General features: G+C 42.2%; 1 protein-coding gene across 4 annotated transcripts in view; it reads left to right on the plus strand.

Annotated features, from left to right (window-relative positions):
- The window catches only part of FBXW7 (F-box and WD repeat domain containing 7), a 176,071-nt gene that overhangs the window by 128,988 nt on the left and 30,234 nt on the right, over positions 1–16,849 (plus strand). For 3 of the 4 annotated variants that reach the window (XR_005256878.1, XM_038136409.1, XM_038136411.1), the window contains one exon: positions 16,484–16,566. Coding sequence is in view for 3 of the 4 variants with exons in the window: in XM_038136409.1 (XP_037992337.1) it covers positions 16,484–16,566 (83 nt within the window). In the remaining variant the exon portion in view is untranslated. Of the gene's footprint in view, positions 1–13,761; positions 14,021–16,483; positions 16,567–16,849 lie in introns of those variants that run through there. The other variant, XM_038136410.1, reaches the window with a different exon arrangement.

Here is a 16,849-nt window from a genome sequence, read left to right on the forward strand (position 1 = left end):
GCTTAGAAAACAGTGTTAGTATCACAACTCTTCAAAACAGATACCTTTTAGATTGTAATAGATGTCCCCCTGGAAATTGAAAATGGGAAATGAGTTGGATTTTCTGTGTCTTGGAACTGTTGACCCATGCTTTAGATCAATGCAGACTCTGGCTGAGTCTTCCTCTTTTTTCTTTTCCCCATTTAGCCTGGAATACTGAACAGCTAACCCAGCTTACTAGTCACGTTTCTATAGCTCCTTTCAGAGGGCCACACAAAACTGCCAGCTGTCTACCTGCTGTAAAAGCAAAACCCCACCATTCCTAAAGCAGATGCACATAATATGGTAGTGTAACCAGCTATCATGAACAGGAAAGTGAACAAAGCCCAGTTAGTGTTAATGTTCTTGCTTCTCAGTATGTACACCTGCTGAGTCACATTTAACTTTCCTCTGTGATATGGCAAATTAAATACTTAACATTTTTTCCCTAGGTATTTTGCATGAAGAAGCACAAAGCTTTTTCAGGTTTTCTGGTTAACAGGATACTACTCTGAGAGCACCTCTTGTGCTCTTCAGGACTGAGTAGCCCACACATCTTGCCACAGATGTGGGGCTTGTCTGTCTCAAAGGTAGAGAATTTCAGAGGGCTCTTTGAAGGACTGTGCTGATAAGGAGACTGACATCCCTATCTTGAGTTGAAATGTACCTTGTTGTTTTAGCTTTTAGCCCAGTAGTCTGCACTACCTAAAATGCCTGAATTACGGGGAAGGCTAGTATCCTTTGCTGTCTTTTCCTTGACAGGTTGATTGTTCAGTCTAAACTTGAGACTGTTGGATTCCCTTCTTAAACTAGCTGTCCACCAAACTTTCTTTGTATTAATCAGAATCAGTAAATATGAGCTTACTGTGCATACGGTGCATGAAAAGACTGTTGCTGCAGTTGTTTTAAACACCCCAGAGCTTTGCCATATGACTTGTGCCAGGTAGCATTCTCATGCTGGCTTACTTAGGGGGAACACCTTCATTTTCTTCAGTTTTGCATAGCAGAGAATGAGGGTTGCTCAGTGCAATGTTGCATGCCAATCCAGAGACCACCCGCTGTTCCTAAACACAGGGAATTAAAATCATTTGTAACCAGGAGAGACTTTGGATGAAGTTTGCCAGAAATGTAGTAGGAACCAAAATAAAAGAGTCCCTAGTACAGGTCAACCAATTCAGCTTTTGGAATCAGCATAGCGTAGGAGTTCCTAATCCCTCTGGTGGTAGTGGTCTGCCTTCTAATTTTAGTCTCTTTCAGTTTACTTGTAAAGCACAATAGACCAGTGGAAAAAATCTGCATTTTAAAAAAGTTTTTGAAGAGCAGGCATGAGTCATACCTGTCCCTGCAGGCCATTAAAAAGCTGCCAACAGTTAGCTGGGAAGAAGTGTATTTAAACTGTGTTCATGCCAATTTAAATCACTTTATTCAAAAGCATGAATGAGGTTGTAGTATTCCATTAAGACTGTTGTTATCAAATTTTAATGAGGAACTATATTTACACAAGCAGCAAATGAGTTCTTCCCAGAATTTTCGTTTTAATCAAACATTCCTAAACATTGTCTATGATTTTACAGGGGACAAAAGTGAACATTGTACAATCTTGTCCCAATGGGGAAATTCAGCTAACAACTGGGCTGTGTTTAAATAATTGTACAGAAATTGAAATTTAGGTTCATGAGCAAATGATCTGGTCAGTGGCTCGTAGCATGTTTTGTTGAAGGTGGGTAGCAAAATGGGGAGTCAGGACTGGCCGGTTTTCAAGGCACGAGTTTGTTCTGTGTCTGAAATTAGACTAAAGGGAAGAGTCATCATGATGTGTGAAGCTTGTGTCGAAGGTTAAATTAAAAGGGACCTAACTAACGCTAGTCTGCACTTTGATTTTTTGCCAACTTTCTGATCAAAAAAATGAGACTTCTGCTAAATACCAGACTGCAGGCTGGTTCTCTCATCCTCCTCCCTCCTGCTTCCCTTTCCCACTTCCATTCAGTCTCTCCCTGTCACATCAGCAGGCCTATGACATACAGCAGGATATTTTTCCATTTCTGTGAGAAAGATCGGCATACATAAACCAGTTTGGCACTGATTGAATATTAGAGATGGAGTATGATAATAAAAGGAAAGTGGGTAAAAAAATCCCTAGAGATTTGTCAGAACATTGCTGGCATTGCTTAAGCAATGTTATAGCTAATAACAAGCTTTAGTAGTTGCTTTCAGCAAAATAAAAGGAATAGGAACTAGGACATATATTTGCACAGGCTTTATTACAGAATCTTAAATCTCTCTTCCAGTGTGCTAATTTCAAATAATAGTTTGCAATATTCTGCATTTTTTTCCTCTTAATTTTAAAATAGTTTTAAGATACTTCCCTGTACAACCAGCTACATTGGTGACATGGACTGTTCCTTGGCATTTTACTTTGTAGCATTCAATTGGTAAATCAGTAACATTAGATGGACTGCATTTCCTTAAATAACTGGATTTGTGAAATACTGAGTCTCCATAAACTTTCAAACTTCAAAACCATGGTTGCCATCTAATTTTGTGGTTACAAGTGAATGGAACAGCAAACAAAAAAAAATTGAAATCTTTAATTTACTCCATCCAGTCTGTAAATAAAGCTTCAAAACCCAGGAGTTTTGTTAACTGTCTTGCTATTTAACCCACAGTGAAGGGATTGGTTTAGGGAGCACATCAGTTCCATTACACTGATCTGGCAGTTGACAGAAATTTTTAGAGAAATGGTTAAATATGTGATGTCTGAGGTTTTGTGAATGTTGCAACATGCAGTTTTCCTTGAGGGTAGAAACAGGGGGTTTTAACTTGTAGTTTTTTAAATTCAAATAGAAATAATATAGCTTTATAAAGGAAGCATAAGCTTTTATTGAACAAAATGCCTTCCCAAAAGAAACTTAGACATAACAGTGGACAGGTATTTTTTATGCTTAGGTTTTCTACAGGTAGCACTGTTTGAAAGTATCTCAGAAACACTGTGAAATTTGCCACCTATTTCGTACTTCTTGAATTCTATGAAACATCTGTTATAAAGAGTTGTGCTGGTAAAGCTAGATTCAGTGTAAAAAAAAAATATTAGCAATTGTCATCCCCCTCATCTGAATGAGGGACTGGTTACCTGAAGTTATGCAGTGCTGTGTCTCTTGTAGAGGCAGGCAAGCATGCTGTGTGGTTTCTAGACTGGAAGCACCTGTTCAGGGAAGAGTGTCTTTAGTTGGGGCAGGTTTGCTGGCCTCCTTGCTCTGCCTGTAGCCCATTTTGACATGCAATTGCTCAGCATAAGGTTAATGACAGTGGGTTAGCAAGCCTTCAAAGCATGTGGTGTGACCCCAGCATGCCTGGCATTCCTTTCTGCTCTGCAAAGGTTTGGCATCCATCCTCCACTGCAGGAAGAATGTACTCAGGAGAAACCAGCTCACAGGGCTCCCCCAGGCCTCTAGAGAGGGGTGAGTTGTCATGGCAATAAATCATGAGGGCTCATGGAAAAGGAGTAAATCCCCTTCTCTGTGCTCTACCGTAGGCAAGGGTTGGGTGAGAAAAGGAAGCTGGATCAAGCTGGTAGAATGTGCAATTTTCCCTTTTATAGCCACCACTGCCACTTAATGCTAGGGCAGAGTGTGTGTCTGGGGAAAATGACCATTTTCGTGTAGCAGAGACACTCTGGGCTGCAAGGAGCCTGTGTCCTACCAAGTCCTAGTGCTGATCAGACTGACCTGACTGACCCTGGACTCACTGAGCATTCTGTAGCCAAAGGCAATGTCGGCAGAACTGCATCTTCTCTCTAGTGGCTGCTTCCAGCTGCTCTGCAGATGTGGGCAAGGATGGCAGAGAAAACACCAAATATCCTCTAGATAACTTGCTGGTGCAGGTATTAGACGAAGCAAAGGAGAAACATTTTGGGGGGCTGAAGCACCTTTGTGAAAGACAGGCTGAGAGAGCTGGGGTTGTTCAGCCTGGAGATGAGAAGGCTCCAGGGAGACATCACTGTGGCCTTTCAGTTCCTCAAGAAGGCTTATAAAAACAAGGGAGAGTCACTTTTTACACAGTCAGGTAGTGACAGAACAAGGGGGAACAGTTTTAAACTGAAAGAGGAGAGATCTAGGTTAGTTTTTGGAAGAAATTCTTTACCCAGGAGCTGAGGAGGCACTGGAACAGGTTGTTCAGAGAACTTATGGATGCCCCATAGCTGGAATTGTTCAAGACCAGGGTGGATGAGGCCCTGAGCAGCCTGATCTAGTGGATGGCATTGAAGACCACGGTGGGGGAGGTTGGAGCTAAATGATCTTGAAGGTTCCTCCCAACCCAGGCCTTTATATAATTCTGTAATTCTGTGTCCTGCAGTCCAGACATCCCCTGCCTTTTAGATGGTTGAACATCATATGGAAAAATGCTTGCCCTGAATTCCAGGGAGGGAGAAAACATGATCAAGGATGGGAAGGGAAAGTAAAGGAGTTATAAAGTGGGACATTAAGTCTTGTTGGACTGTGATGCTGTGGAGAGGGCAGGATAGAGGAAACTACTGGGGAAATACTGGGCCAGAATGTTGATACAGGAAGCACAGGGCAGGAGAATAGAGGACTTTGGAGATAGTGCTTACAGAGAAACAAGGAGGAGGAAAAGATGGAGATAGCCCAGGAAACTCATACATGTTCAACAGAACAATCACCTCTCCAAAGCTGAGACTCAAGGATCCCACACTTCTGTTCCCAATGAACTGCCCTGGCACATCACATTTCACCTTCCTCTAGAGCTTTTGCACCAAAGGTGGCATCCTGCTGTTCCTCACTGCTGGTTACCCACAGTGGTGGGGTGTCACCTGGGGGCTCAGGCTGTGTTCCTGCCTGCCACACTGGACGGGGAGTCAATGCATTGCCACATGATGGGGTGAATTCCCTTGATGCTATAAAATGGATGCCAGGATGCCATGCCTAGAACATTGCAATGTTTGCCTTTGCAAACTTGATGCACGTGCACAGGTGGATAACAATGCAGAGTAAATCACAACCTCAAACACTGTTTGTTTCCACAGAATCTCTCTTATTTAATATGTACCATGCACAGGCTGTCTTGTTAAGCGGCTCTTTTGGGGTAAAAGCATCTTATTCCTGTCATTTCAACTTCTTTTGAATGCTTGGTTTTGTAACCTTTTGCCCCCTTTAGGTAAAACAGGTAGGAAAAGAGATTTGACATTTTTAATAGTTTTTTCTTTACATTCTTCCTAAATCCTTCTGGCTTAATCTCTAATTCCAGGAATTCTTCTGTCTGTAGCCTAAAGACTCACAACTAACCCCTTCTCATTCTCATGTACCACAGATGAGAACAGAAACTATTTTGTAAATAAATTTGTATAGATTATGCCAGATAAACAAGCACTTCTCTTGGCAGTTAAAATTAAGCTATCTCAAAAAACCCAAAAAACAAAAAACAAAAAAAACCAACAAAAAAAACCAAAACAGAAAACAGCAGAAACAGCAGTAGATACCAGTCCCTCATTTGTATTCAGTGCAAAGGGCAGACATTTTTGGTAAGCCTTCCAAGTCCAAACACACATTTCTTTTTCTGTACAAAGGTGATTTGCCAACCTGCTTATATTTGAGTGAAAACAGTTTGAACATTGGTGTTCAAAGGCAGAAATCCACACTTCTCCAATTTGGAAACATTCTTGTCAGTATAAACAAAACAACTCAGCTCTCTGGTTGAAATATTGAAAAAATTAACTGATCCCTATTAATTTATTTTGTATTGTGTTTGTCATCTCTTGATCAGCAAGGAGGGCTTGTGCTTTGTGTGCCTAAGAGCAGTCTCTATGCATGGTTTTCTAACTTTATGGACTATTGTCACATGCAGAATCTGTGAAATGACTATGATAGGAATACAAGGTAAAATTATTTTAAAAAGACCCCAGGCAGTGACTGCTATCCTCATGTTGTGCCAACAGAATACCCTGTGCCCAGGTGGCCTCTGGTTGCTGGTGTGGTGTGGCAGCCACTGCCCTTGACCTCAGCGGTGTGTGAGGATATCTGGGAGAAGAGTGGGCCAAGGGAGGGAAGTGGATGGGATGTGTGGTGCCAGCTTCCTCCTCAGTGCAAGTGTGGGAGCCAGAGGCTTGCAGGGGCTGCCCTGCAGGGCCACCTGTGCTTGCCCAGTGTGTAACAGGCAAGGTCATCGCTTCAGGAAATTTAGGAATGTCCTTTGGTCTCTGAAGCAACTGCTGCTGTGACTCAGAAGCACAGCCTGGTTCAATGTGAACTTGAGTGATTAGCACAGCTATTACTGCATCTATAAATAGAATTCATCTCACAATATATTAAGTTTAATGATATAATAAATAGATTACAGTTAACTTTAATAGGAGCACAATGAATGGAGACGCAGCTCTTATGAAGATCTGCTGCCATTAGAGACTGGTTTGCAAGATGTATTATATGTAATACCTTCTTCTTCCTTTGAAAAATGAATAATCTTACAATACTCTGTAAAAACAAAACTCAGTAAAGCAACTCATAATGTTCCTGTTGCACAGAAAGCGGTGAAGGATGTGAAAGTGCAGCTTGCATTATCAACCTTAACTCTGCTCCTTATGAATTTGCACTATGAAAAAAATGTTTATTATATGCTAATATTGCTAGTTTTAAAACAAACCATATATTTCTGTGTAGGAAACTTGCATGCGGTTACTGTCACGGGGAATTAAAAGCAACAGGAAGCTTAGCTGCACTAATATTTTGTTTTCATTTATCTTTTTCTTTAACAAGAAGAAAAATGCTTTGGGAAGAAAAAATGTTCTGTTTTTCGTGGTTTTATTCAGTGAAATATAAAGTTGTAATGAGACGAGCTTCCTGGAGTTACAAAGTGACATATTTTAAAAAGGCTGGCATTATACCCCCTGCCTGTGGTTCACCTTGTTGTGCTTGTTTTGTGGTAAATCTTTGAGTGTCCATTTCCATTTATCACAGACTGAAGTATATTTTCCCATGCAAATAAGTTGTTCTGGTGATAATACAGTTCTCTGGGTTGAGAGGACAACGCCCAAACCCCACAGTTCCTTGCCTTTTCACCTAGGGCTGTAGTTTTGCAAGTGTTCAAGGTAAGGTAGCTCTTCTGGGGGCTTGGGGAGGTTAAAAAGGAGAGAGTGGGCTGTACTTCTTGCTATGCAGGCACACACGTGTGTGTGGCTGTGCAGTGAGGGAGATGAGGAATCTGACCTGGCTGGAAAATAGCCTAGCTAAAACATCTCAAGGTCAGTTGCCACTGTAGTTGACCACAGAGCCATACAATGAGTCTATGGTGGCTCCTGAGAAGGTGATGCAAGCATAGAAATGAATGGCCAAGGGCAGCCACAAGTGCAGGAACTGTTGTTTTTTTTTTCCTTCTTCCCACTGGCTGTGCTGGCTTAAATGCACATGAAGCTATAGCTGAGAGAGTGGTGCCTCTAGGTGTAAATAATAGGCTTATCCTCTCTGCATGGGACACTCAGGTCGTAGTTCCTCATACCTTTTTCTCAGTGGTGTAGCTGGCTCAAGGAGTTTGTGCCCTGCCTGTGAATTGCTCATTTGCTTCTGCTGCCTCAGCTGTTTGTGAAAGCATGGTAGACATTTAAACTAGCAACTAGTTCTAAAAGAAAGAAAAAAAGAAAACTCCAAGGGTAAAAACTTAAACCCATTTCTCTCCACCCTGCATCAGTTAATGAATCTGGTTCACAGGGTGTTTCTACAGATGTTTGTTCCTGCAGAAATAAGGGCAAGAGCCATTCAGGGACAGGAATGAGCAGGTGAGCCTGGGACATCTTTAAGCTGGTGTTATCACCAAGGAGGAGTGCATGGATCTGTTCCTTTCATTAATGGGCATATGACAGCTTTGGCTGCACTCCTTTAAAATAACCTAGGCATTGGAGCATATGTTGCAAGTTCTGTGCCCAACTACAGGGAACCAGCAAAGAGGACAGGATGTATGACCTTCAGAGGGGAGTTCTGCTCTGCTGGAGACACAGCGATGCCGTATTACATTAAGCCTGTCTGTGAAATCTCCCTGCTCTTAGAACATAATTTGAAGTTTATTATAAACATCCAATGCTGAAGTCTGTTATATACACTTCATGTTTAAATCCTTTTCAAAGCTATTTTTTACAGCCATTAACTAGCACACCTTTTGAATTTATATCTATGTATTTAGAACTCTACTTTTTTAAAGGCAAGTATTTTAAGAAAGTGGTTTATGGGAAATCTCTGCTATAGGTATATACCTTTAAAATGGTATTTGTAATCAAAGTTCACACTATCCTAATAGGATCAGGATTTATAATAAATATTAATTGATTTTTTTCAGTTGCTACCAATGCCATTTCCTTCCCTGCAAAAACAAAGCTTAAAGTCTTTTTTACAATTTTGTTTGACTCCAGTACCTTACTTTGCATGGAAATCACGGATAATCATGTGTGGGGAATTTCATTTTGAAAGCAGTCTTCAAAATGCTTTGCCAAGAAGCATTATACAGTTAGTGAAACAGTTTGGTATTACCTATCATACTTCATAATATGTATTCTCCACTCCACTTAAGTAAGCTTTGGAAGGCTTCATGCAACTTAATGTAATGCCTCTCTGGGTCCTTCCTCCCATAATAGAGTTACTGTTGCTTTCACTACTTCCTCCTGAGCCTTAAGTTCATCAGCATTATAAAAATATGTCATTTATCATTGAGCTGCTGATCAGTGCACATTGCAGTGTCCAGAATTGCTTGTACTACACATGATCATAAGTGTAAATTTCTTCTTGTAACAGGGTTGAGGCAAACATGCAGGAGTGAACCTTTCTAAGCTTGCTGCCCACATTATAAATAAATTGAGCAGAAATTCCTCTATCTGAACTGCTTCCAGGGAGCCAAGTTGCTTTTGTTCTTCCCTCATGGCTGTAATGTAGCAGCTGTTGGTCACAAACTGGTGCACCTAAATTCATTTCTTCAGGTCTGTTCTGCAGCATCAATACTAATGGTATATTCTACACAGTTACACCTGTGTGATAGGTGGATCCTACACTGTACCTTTGAACTTCCTTGGCCAAATAAACTGGTGAGTGTGATAAACCTTTGTCTCACACTGCCCACTGATCTGGAATTTACCCATAAAATACTTCCAGCTCAGCAACTAGGATGCACACTAATAAATCTCAAATCTGCAGCCTGTAAGGCTGCTGCCTAGCCCAAACTAAACTGGGAGAATCCGTGAGAACATGGGATTTCTATGATCCCAGTGGGTCACTTGTTTAATTTCATTATAGTTCAAAAAGAAAAAGATCTGACAATAATAGCAGTGCCTTTTTGTAGTGGAAAGGCCCACCCTGAATTACTTTGAAACATGTTAAACACTTGCTATCGTGTGGAATATTTTTCTCCTTTTCTGAGATCTTACACATGTTGGACTCTAGCATGTGCCTTTCTCATTGAGTAAATGGGAACTTGGGCTTTTAAATGTAGGTGTCCTAAGAAAAGCTGTAGTTAAATGTCTAAAGCAGATGGCAGAAGTACCTCTCTGTGGGGCCAGATTCTTGCCTGAATGGGAGCATTTGGCAAATTAAATGAAGTATGTAGTTGGATGAATAGGTCGAATATAGAAGACAAAGTGCTGGCTGCTGCAGCTGCCCAAACTAGATTACCGAGCAGAAGGGGAGTGTTTAAAGCCTAAGTGGGTCCAAATTTGAGAAAAGGGAAAACAACTAAGCATGACGTTCTTCTCGGGTCATCTTCACTGTGTCCAGGGTAAATCTTGCGCAGCTAAGGATTTGGCCCCTCCCGCTTAGGATGTTTGATTTCCTGGATAGAAAAAACCCTGCAATCCTATTAGACAACACACAAAAATCCCTCTGAAATGTTTCTAAAGGAGTCAGTCTGCTAAGCGTCTGCTAAATGTGCAGAGTACACAGAATCCCTTCTGGCACTGTCTTGAATGATGCATTTACCAATATTAATGGAGATACCAAACCATATTGCTCCACAGTTCCTCTTGCACACATTATGCTCCCGACACACATATGTGTGTATGTGAAATGCCAATTATGGTTTTTGCATTCCCTGGTTTAAGCACCAGTTGTTTTTTCAAAATGCTGACTGGCCATTACCACAGCCAGACCCAGACCATCCTGTGGTCTCTCCACTCAAAAATGTTTCTCCAACTAAAAAAAAAAAAAAAAAAAAAAAAAAAAAAAAAAAAACCAACAAAAATGTTGTTTCTTTGGTCTGTTGCACTGTAATCTCCGTTCTTCTGGGGATTATATAGCTCTGCGGGTGATTTCTGTAATTCATTCTAGTCTTTCATTAGAAGTAATAGACAGTCTTAATTACAGCATGCCACATGACAAACTGGTAAAGGTGCTAGAAGTGTTGCCAACAGGAAAAGAATTGGATGCTGTGAATTTTTTTTAATTAAGAGTTGGCAGTACTGACGGGAAATAAGATTGGACTTGTGTCCACTGAAAACTATGTAATTTTGGTGTAGACATTTTTCTAAATGTCATGAATTGTATGTTGTTTGTGGTTTTAAGAACTTGAAAAATTATTGTCAGCTTAAACAAAGGAAGAGCAGCCTTTGAAATTACTTACATACCAAACAGGGAAAGAAGCATGGTAACTTTTGATTTTTCTCTTAACATTGCTTTAAACTGTAGTCTTCCTCAGTGTACCTTAATTTGTGATAATGTTTACTTTATACCATTAAGTATTCCTGGGGCATTAAGTTACTGTAGTAAATATTATTTCAAATGTTGGTAGAGATGTAGGTGAATGCATCATCTTTGCTACTTGCTGTCAGGCTCTCAAAAGCACCTGCAGGGTTGGGGTCTTATTCTTCCACCTTTGTATTTCCAAAGAAGGCGCAGACTGAAGCTGTGTGACTTCAGTCTTCCCAGGTTAGGCAGTTCCACATCCCTTTTGCAAAACCTTAATTAATTTCCTGCAAGGGAGAAGGTAGTGCATTCATTACACAATTTTTTTTCTGAGGACAGGGTGGTTCTCAAAGTCAAGGGAGAGAGAGAAAGTCCTTTCTAGACAGGAATTTAGAGTGGGAGCCTAACAGTAGGTGCCCTCAGCCTTGGTGGAGCATGTTGTTCTCTAATAACTAGGGCGAGCCTAGGCTGTGGTTAGGCATTTTGGGGAAAAGCAAACATACAACTAGAGTAATTTTGCAATTACCCAGAGACTATCAAACTTAGTTTGAGATAGAGGGAATGTTTCTTTATTTGTGGACAATCAAAAGTGGGACCACTACAGAGATAAATACTAAAAAGGTGTGAGCCAGAGCCATAACCATGTGCAATTTTTGTTTTTTGCTCTGGCAAAGGCAGATTGCTAGATGAGAGATGGTCATTGTTCAAATGTCACATCTGTCTGTGATATCTGTATCTAAAATAAGGAAAAAACCCAAACCTTTTGTGCAGAATAAATACCTGACATACCAAGTTTTCTACCATTAGCAAATGATTGTTGGGGTTGTTACATGGGTCCTGACTGTGGCAAAGTGATTAGTAGTTAAGTCAGTGGGATTTTTTACCATGAGAGAATATCTGCCAATCATGATCAAAAGAGAAGTAATCTGCAATAGTAGTACTCCAAAAGAGAGGAAAATAGTAATTTCTAATTATTATTCAACTCATTGACTGCTTAATTCCGGAGCACATTTTGTTGAAAAGATAAATCTAGCCACGCTGTCAGATTACACTTGCCTTTGGGCTGGGGGAGAGGCTAATCCCTGGGGATTTCCTGCCCATTCCTGCTTCTGTGCTGGAGCAGGAGTAGCCATCATCCCCCCTCTGCATCGAGTGCATTCACTGATGGGAGAAGGGGCAGAGATAGCTGCAAGTATCACAGGACATTGGGCAAGCGCATATATAAAGTACTTCTAAGTCCTCACAGTGATAATGTTCAAATTCTTTCTTACTCTGATGGTTTGAGTATTAATTTGCTTCCTGTGATTATTCAATGTGTATATGCAGCCTGTGGTTTTTTCCCCTTCCCTTTTGCATGTGATGTGCTAGCAAAGGAAAGCAGTAATAGTCTCCTGGGATATGTACAGCTCTGTTCATATCTGAGGTATGAAGTCAACTCAAGACCATTTTGTTCTCATAAAAAATACAGCACTGCAGTTTAGTGGATAATGGCATAAATGCCAAGATTTGATGGGCAGAACCATTTTCACTGGGAGATGAAAAACACCGTGAAGACTCAGTGCTGGATGGGAGATACATAAAACCATAGAGAGGCAGAATCTATGCTGTGGGGGTAGTGATTTCACCTTATCTGGGTGTGCTAACACCTGCCACACTTAGCTATTGCTAGGTAATAATACATATGAGATTTTTTTTTTAAGTAGTAATGAGGAAGCTAATGGGTTTTACAGAAAGTGCTTCCACTCCTTTAGATGTGTTCTGTAAAGGTAGAACCTTTTTTGTGCTGCTTTGGGTGATAAAGAAGAAGATAGTTTCCCCTCAAGTCAGTAGGAAAGACTACATGCTTCCTTCTGTTTGAGTGCATCGGTCGGGAGGGCTGCTGAGCATCTCCAGTTTCCACTGCACCTGGGGAAAATTACAGGGGAATGCTGCAGCTTCAGATCATGTTCAGGGTATATTATATATACTCTGTTCTGAACTTGGGCAGAAAACTTTGCAGGAGGGAAAAGGAAAAAAAAAAAAAAAAAAAGAAAGAAAAATTTCTGAAGCTGAAGTCTCTTGAGTTGTCCGTATAAAAACTAAAAAAAAAAAAAAAAATCAAGCTGCCTAGCTGCTGTGCCGGTTCCAGGTATCTGTGTGAGAGCCCAGCCATATGTCAGGAACTTCAATGCCCTTGAATCCAGCCGTAAGGGTGAGCTGGACAGATTTGTTGATGTGAAGAATAACCAAAAAAGGAGCGTTCTTTGGCAAGTAATTACCAAGGGCTTTCCTTGTGTTCTCACTGAAACACAGGTGAGAACCCTGCGTAGGATTTGAAGCCCGAGCTAAGATGGCTTGGTGCCGCCCAAGAGCTGCCTTGTACGGGAGAGGGGAGCGTGTGCGCGTCCAGGCTGTTCCAGGTGCGCGGGGAAGGCTGCCTGCCTCCCTGCTGGGGAAACCCCGCTCCTGCCTCTGACAGCTCCGCCGCGGCTCTGCTCGGGATTAGTAGTTTAATGTATATTACATAATTGCTGGATTCGGGTCTTTCAACTCCTAAATCTTCAAAAACCGTTTATTCTATTGTCTAGCCAATAGAGGGTATTTCAGCATCTTTTTCCCTGGCAAAACGGTAGTGCATTTCAAATTATTCTAAAATTACCCGCACTTTTGAAGGACTAATTTGCGTCTGTCCACGGAATGCAGTCATGGACGAGTCCAGCCAGGCCCGCCGAGGGCGATGGTATAATTATAATTAGTGGAAACCAGCTTGTTTTGCACCCGCTTGGAAAACCGTGGAGAGAGTGGCACTGAGAGAACAGAGCGAGAGCTGGGGGCAGCCCCTGCCTCGGAGGCGGTGCGGCAGAAGGGTGCGGGCGTGGGGGGGCGAAGGTGAAAGGGAGAAATAGCCCCAAACCTACGCAGCGCTGGGGTATTTTTTTTTTAATTTCTTCCCCTCTGCGCGGGGTGGGGGCGGTTTCCCTCCGGCGGGGCCCGCGGGTCCCAGCCGGCCGCGCATCCCGCAGTGCCGCGCCGCCGCTGCGGAGGCGGGCGGGGAGGGAGGGACGGGGCGGGCGCGGGGGGCGGGCGGAGGCAGGCGGCGGGCAGGGCGGGCAGGGGGAGCCGCGCTCCGCGCAGGCAGGGCAGGGCAGGGCCGGGCCAGCCGGGCCGAGCAGCGCCGCCGCCGCCCGCCGTGCCCGAGCATGTCGGCGCGGGAGGCGGTGACCTACCTGCCGGAGAAGGGGCTGTACTGCCAGCGCCTGCCCGGCCGCCGGGCCCGCGGGGCGCCGCCGCCGCCGCGCAAGGGGAAGCGCGCCGACACCATGGGCTTCTACGGCACCCTCAAGATGATCTTCTACAAAGTGAGTGGCCGCCACCTCCCCTCCCCTCCCTCCCCGCGGGTGCGCGGCCGCGGAGGGCGAGGGGGGCCGGGAGGGGCGGGCGGGGGCCGCGCGTCCTCCGCGCCGGCGGTCCGCGGGCGGAGACGTGCCGGCGGCGGGGGGCTGCCGCCCGGCCGTAGCTGCAGTCAGTGCGCTGCCGGGGAGCGCTGCCAGCGCTTGGTGGCGGGCGGTGATGCGGAATGCAGTTTGCTGCCCCTTCTTTTCGTTTTTTACATGTATTTTATATATTTAAAATTTTTAAATACTGCAGTCTCGGTTAGTTTGGTAAATAAACGTTGTCTGAAGCAGTTGTGTTTTCCTAGTGACAAATTAAATGTTTAGAGGGATGTTTGCTCGACGGTTTCTGTGTTTTGGTTACCCAGAGACCTTACTGATGTCTGAATCTTGTCACTAGACCTCTCTGCTGTAAGAAAGTTTTATCTTCTTCATATGATAAACGGCATTTTTGGCCGTCTATTTACTTAGCACCTTCTGAGATACTGAAAGTCAGTCTGCGTGGTGGACCCCATGTGAAAGTTGCCTAAAATGTCTGAAAAAAACCCAGCCAAAAGAAACAGGTGAAATCATTATTAGGCAACATAATGCATGTTGTTTTCTTCGCTAACGTAAAAAAATAAATCACCAGAGCTGTGTATTCTGCTGTAGGCTTTCTACTTTTTATTTTTAAGATGTGCTTTTGCAAAACTGCATCTCCCTCTTGTGAGAAGCAGAAAAGAAATACCGTGATGATAATGTCTCAGAAAGGCAAGCTGGAAATAAAAATTTTTCTTGAACAGGAAAAATCCTTTCTGAAAAGTCTATCATCAAATACTGAAATTCGTTCTCTAACATCTTACTTATGCTTCTGGTAATTCTAATGGCTCACCCACCTAGCACAGCAATAAAAGATGGTATCCATTATTTTTCAGTGATCCTTGCAACTGGTTTGCTTGGGGGGAGCAGGGGGGGCTGCTCCTCCTGGGGCGTGGGGAGGCAGCGAGGGTGAGGCTGGTGATTCGGCAGCATGCAGGGCGGTTCTGGCTCAGTGCTTGTCTGGTGAAATGCCGTGGAGTGTCCCATGTGAGGCATGGGCAAGAAAACACAGCTACAAGGCAAGCTCTTCTGGTTGTGTTGTAGCTGTTCCCATAAAAACCACCCCTAGCTTTCCTCTGTAAGCGCTAATGAAGCAGAACACAAGACCTTTGGTGACCGTTTTTAGGTAAAGCCATAAGGGTATTTTAAAAGTATAAATAACCAAAATCACAACAAAAGTGTATGGACCATAAGCTTTAGAGAATCCGGTTGGGTTTGGGGTGTATTGTTTTAGGTAGCTAGACTGATACAATAAATGGTTAAATAACTATGTTATAAATACAACATAAAAAAAGATCAAATCAGTTGTGTAAGAAAGATGCCAACTTTAAAACTGTATCTTAAACATGAAATATTGAAAAAAGGAAGCAAATGGTTATACTAAAGTCAAAATGTAGTACAAGTAGACTATGTATTTTGCAGCTCACAGTTGTAAACAGCAGTAAACATTCTTCAACTGGCTAAACTGTTGTGGTGTATCACATCTCAAAAAAAAAGGAAAACCAACACAAATTCAGAAGTTGCATTTGGCACACGTATGTCTCATTTAGTCCAAAAGTCTGTGGTTAAAGATTACCCAAATATGTAGAAAGTAATCTCTATTTGTCTGCCTAGATAAATAGGCTTTCAATGGTTTCCATCTCTTTGGTAATTTTTGCAGTCTGGCTTCCCCTTTTAGCAGCTGCCCTGCTCATTATTTGGTTTTGATCATATCTAATTGCGGGTGACATTCGAGACTGGGATGTAGTGTTTTTCATCCTTTCCCTTCTTGGAAAAATACTGGTTAATCTGTCACTCAGTTTTACTGCAATTTTATACATGTTTTTAATGTATATTTTTGAGATAAAAGTATAGACAAAAGGTACAATGATTTTTTTTTAGGCCCTGAAATAAATATGGTTTATAATGCAGATAGGCTACCTAAAATTTAACCATTTCAATGAGAGACTAAGCAATGAACCTGAACACAAAGAATACATGGCTTTGGTTTAGTTCCTTCCCTCCTCTCCTGGGAGGACAGAGAGAGAACAGTTTAGTGAATAAATCAACAGAAAATAAATTAACACAGTTCTGCACACTTTTGCACAATTTGGGAATTAAAAGAATGTAATTCCAATAGATTTTGGACTCTAAAAGAGCAATAATATATACATGCACCCACTAAAACATGTATCAAATATTGTTGAATTCAGAAAATAAAATACTGCTTTAAGTGATTATACGAGTGTCAACTTTTTGAAATTTGGTATAAAAGTAGAAGGTAAAAATGTGTTAATTTTACAGAAGTACACATAAGTAAGGTTGATTGTGTAACTAAACCCGTGTTGTTACTCTTTTTCCCTCACCTTGCAGATGAAGAGAAAGTTGGACCATGGCTCCGAGGTCCGTTCTTTCTCTCTGGGAAAGAAACCCTGCAAAGTCTCAGAATACACAAGGTAATTAAACGCAATGACAGATCACTGGATCCTGATTCCTGCATATATCCTGTCTTTCCAATTGCTGAGCCTGATTAATTAAGCTCCTCTTAATGTTTAAACACTGTAAAGCAAAGAAGAGGTGGTATCAGCATTTGTATATTGCTTTGCTAATTTAAATTACGTGAACTGAAGATGAGTTTTAATGAAGTAGCCAGACTTGCATTTCTTCAGTTGAGGTTTGTGTTTCATTCTAAATATAGCATGCCCATTTACTTAAGAGACTTTTTGAGGGCTGGAGCAT

This window comes from Motacilla alba, chromosome 4, assembly GCF_015832195.1.
Source record: "Motacilla alba alba isolate MOTALB_02 chromosome 4, Motacilla_alba_V1.0_pri, whole genome shotgun sequence".
Classification (NCBI taxonomy): Eukaryota; Metazoa; Chordata; class Aves; order Passeriformes; family Motacillidae; genus Motacilla; species Motacilla alba.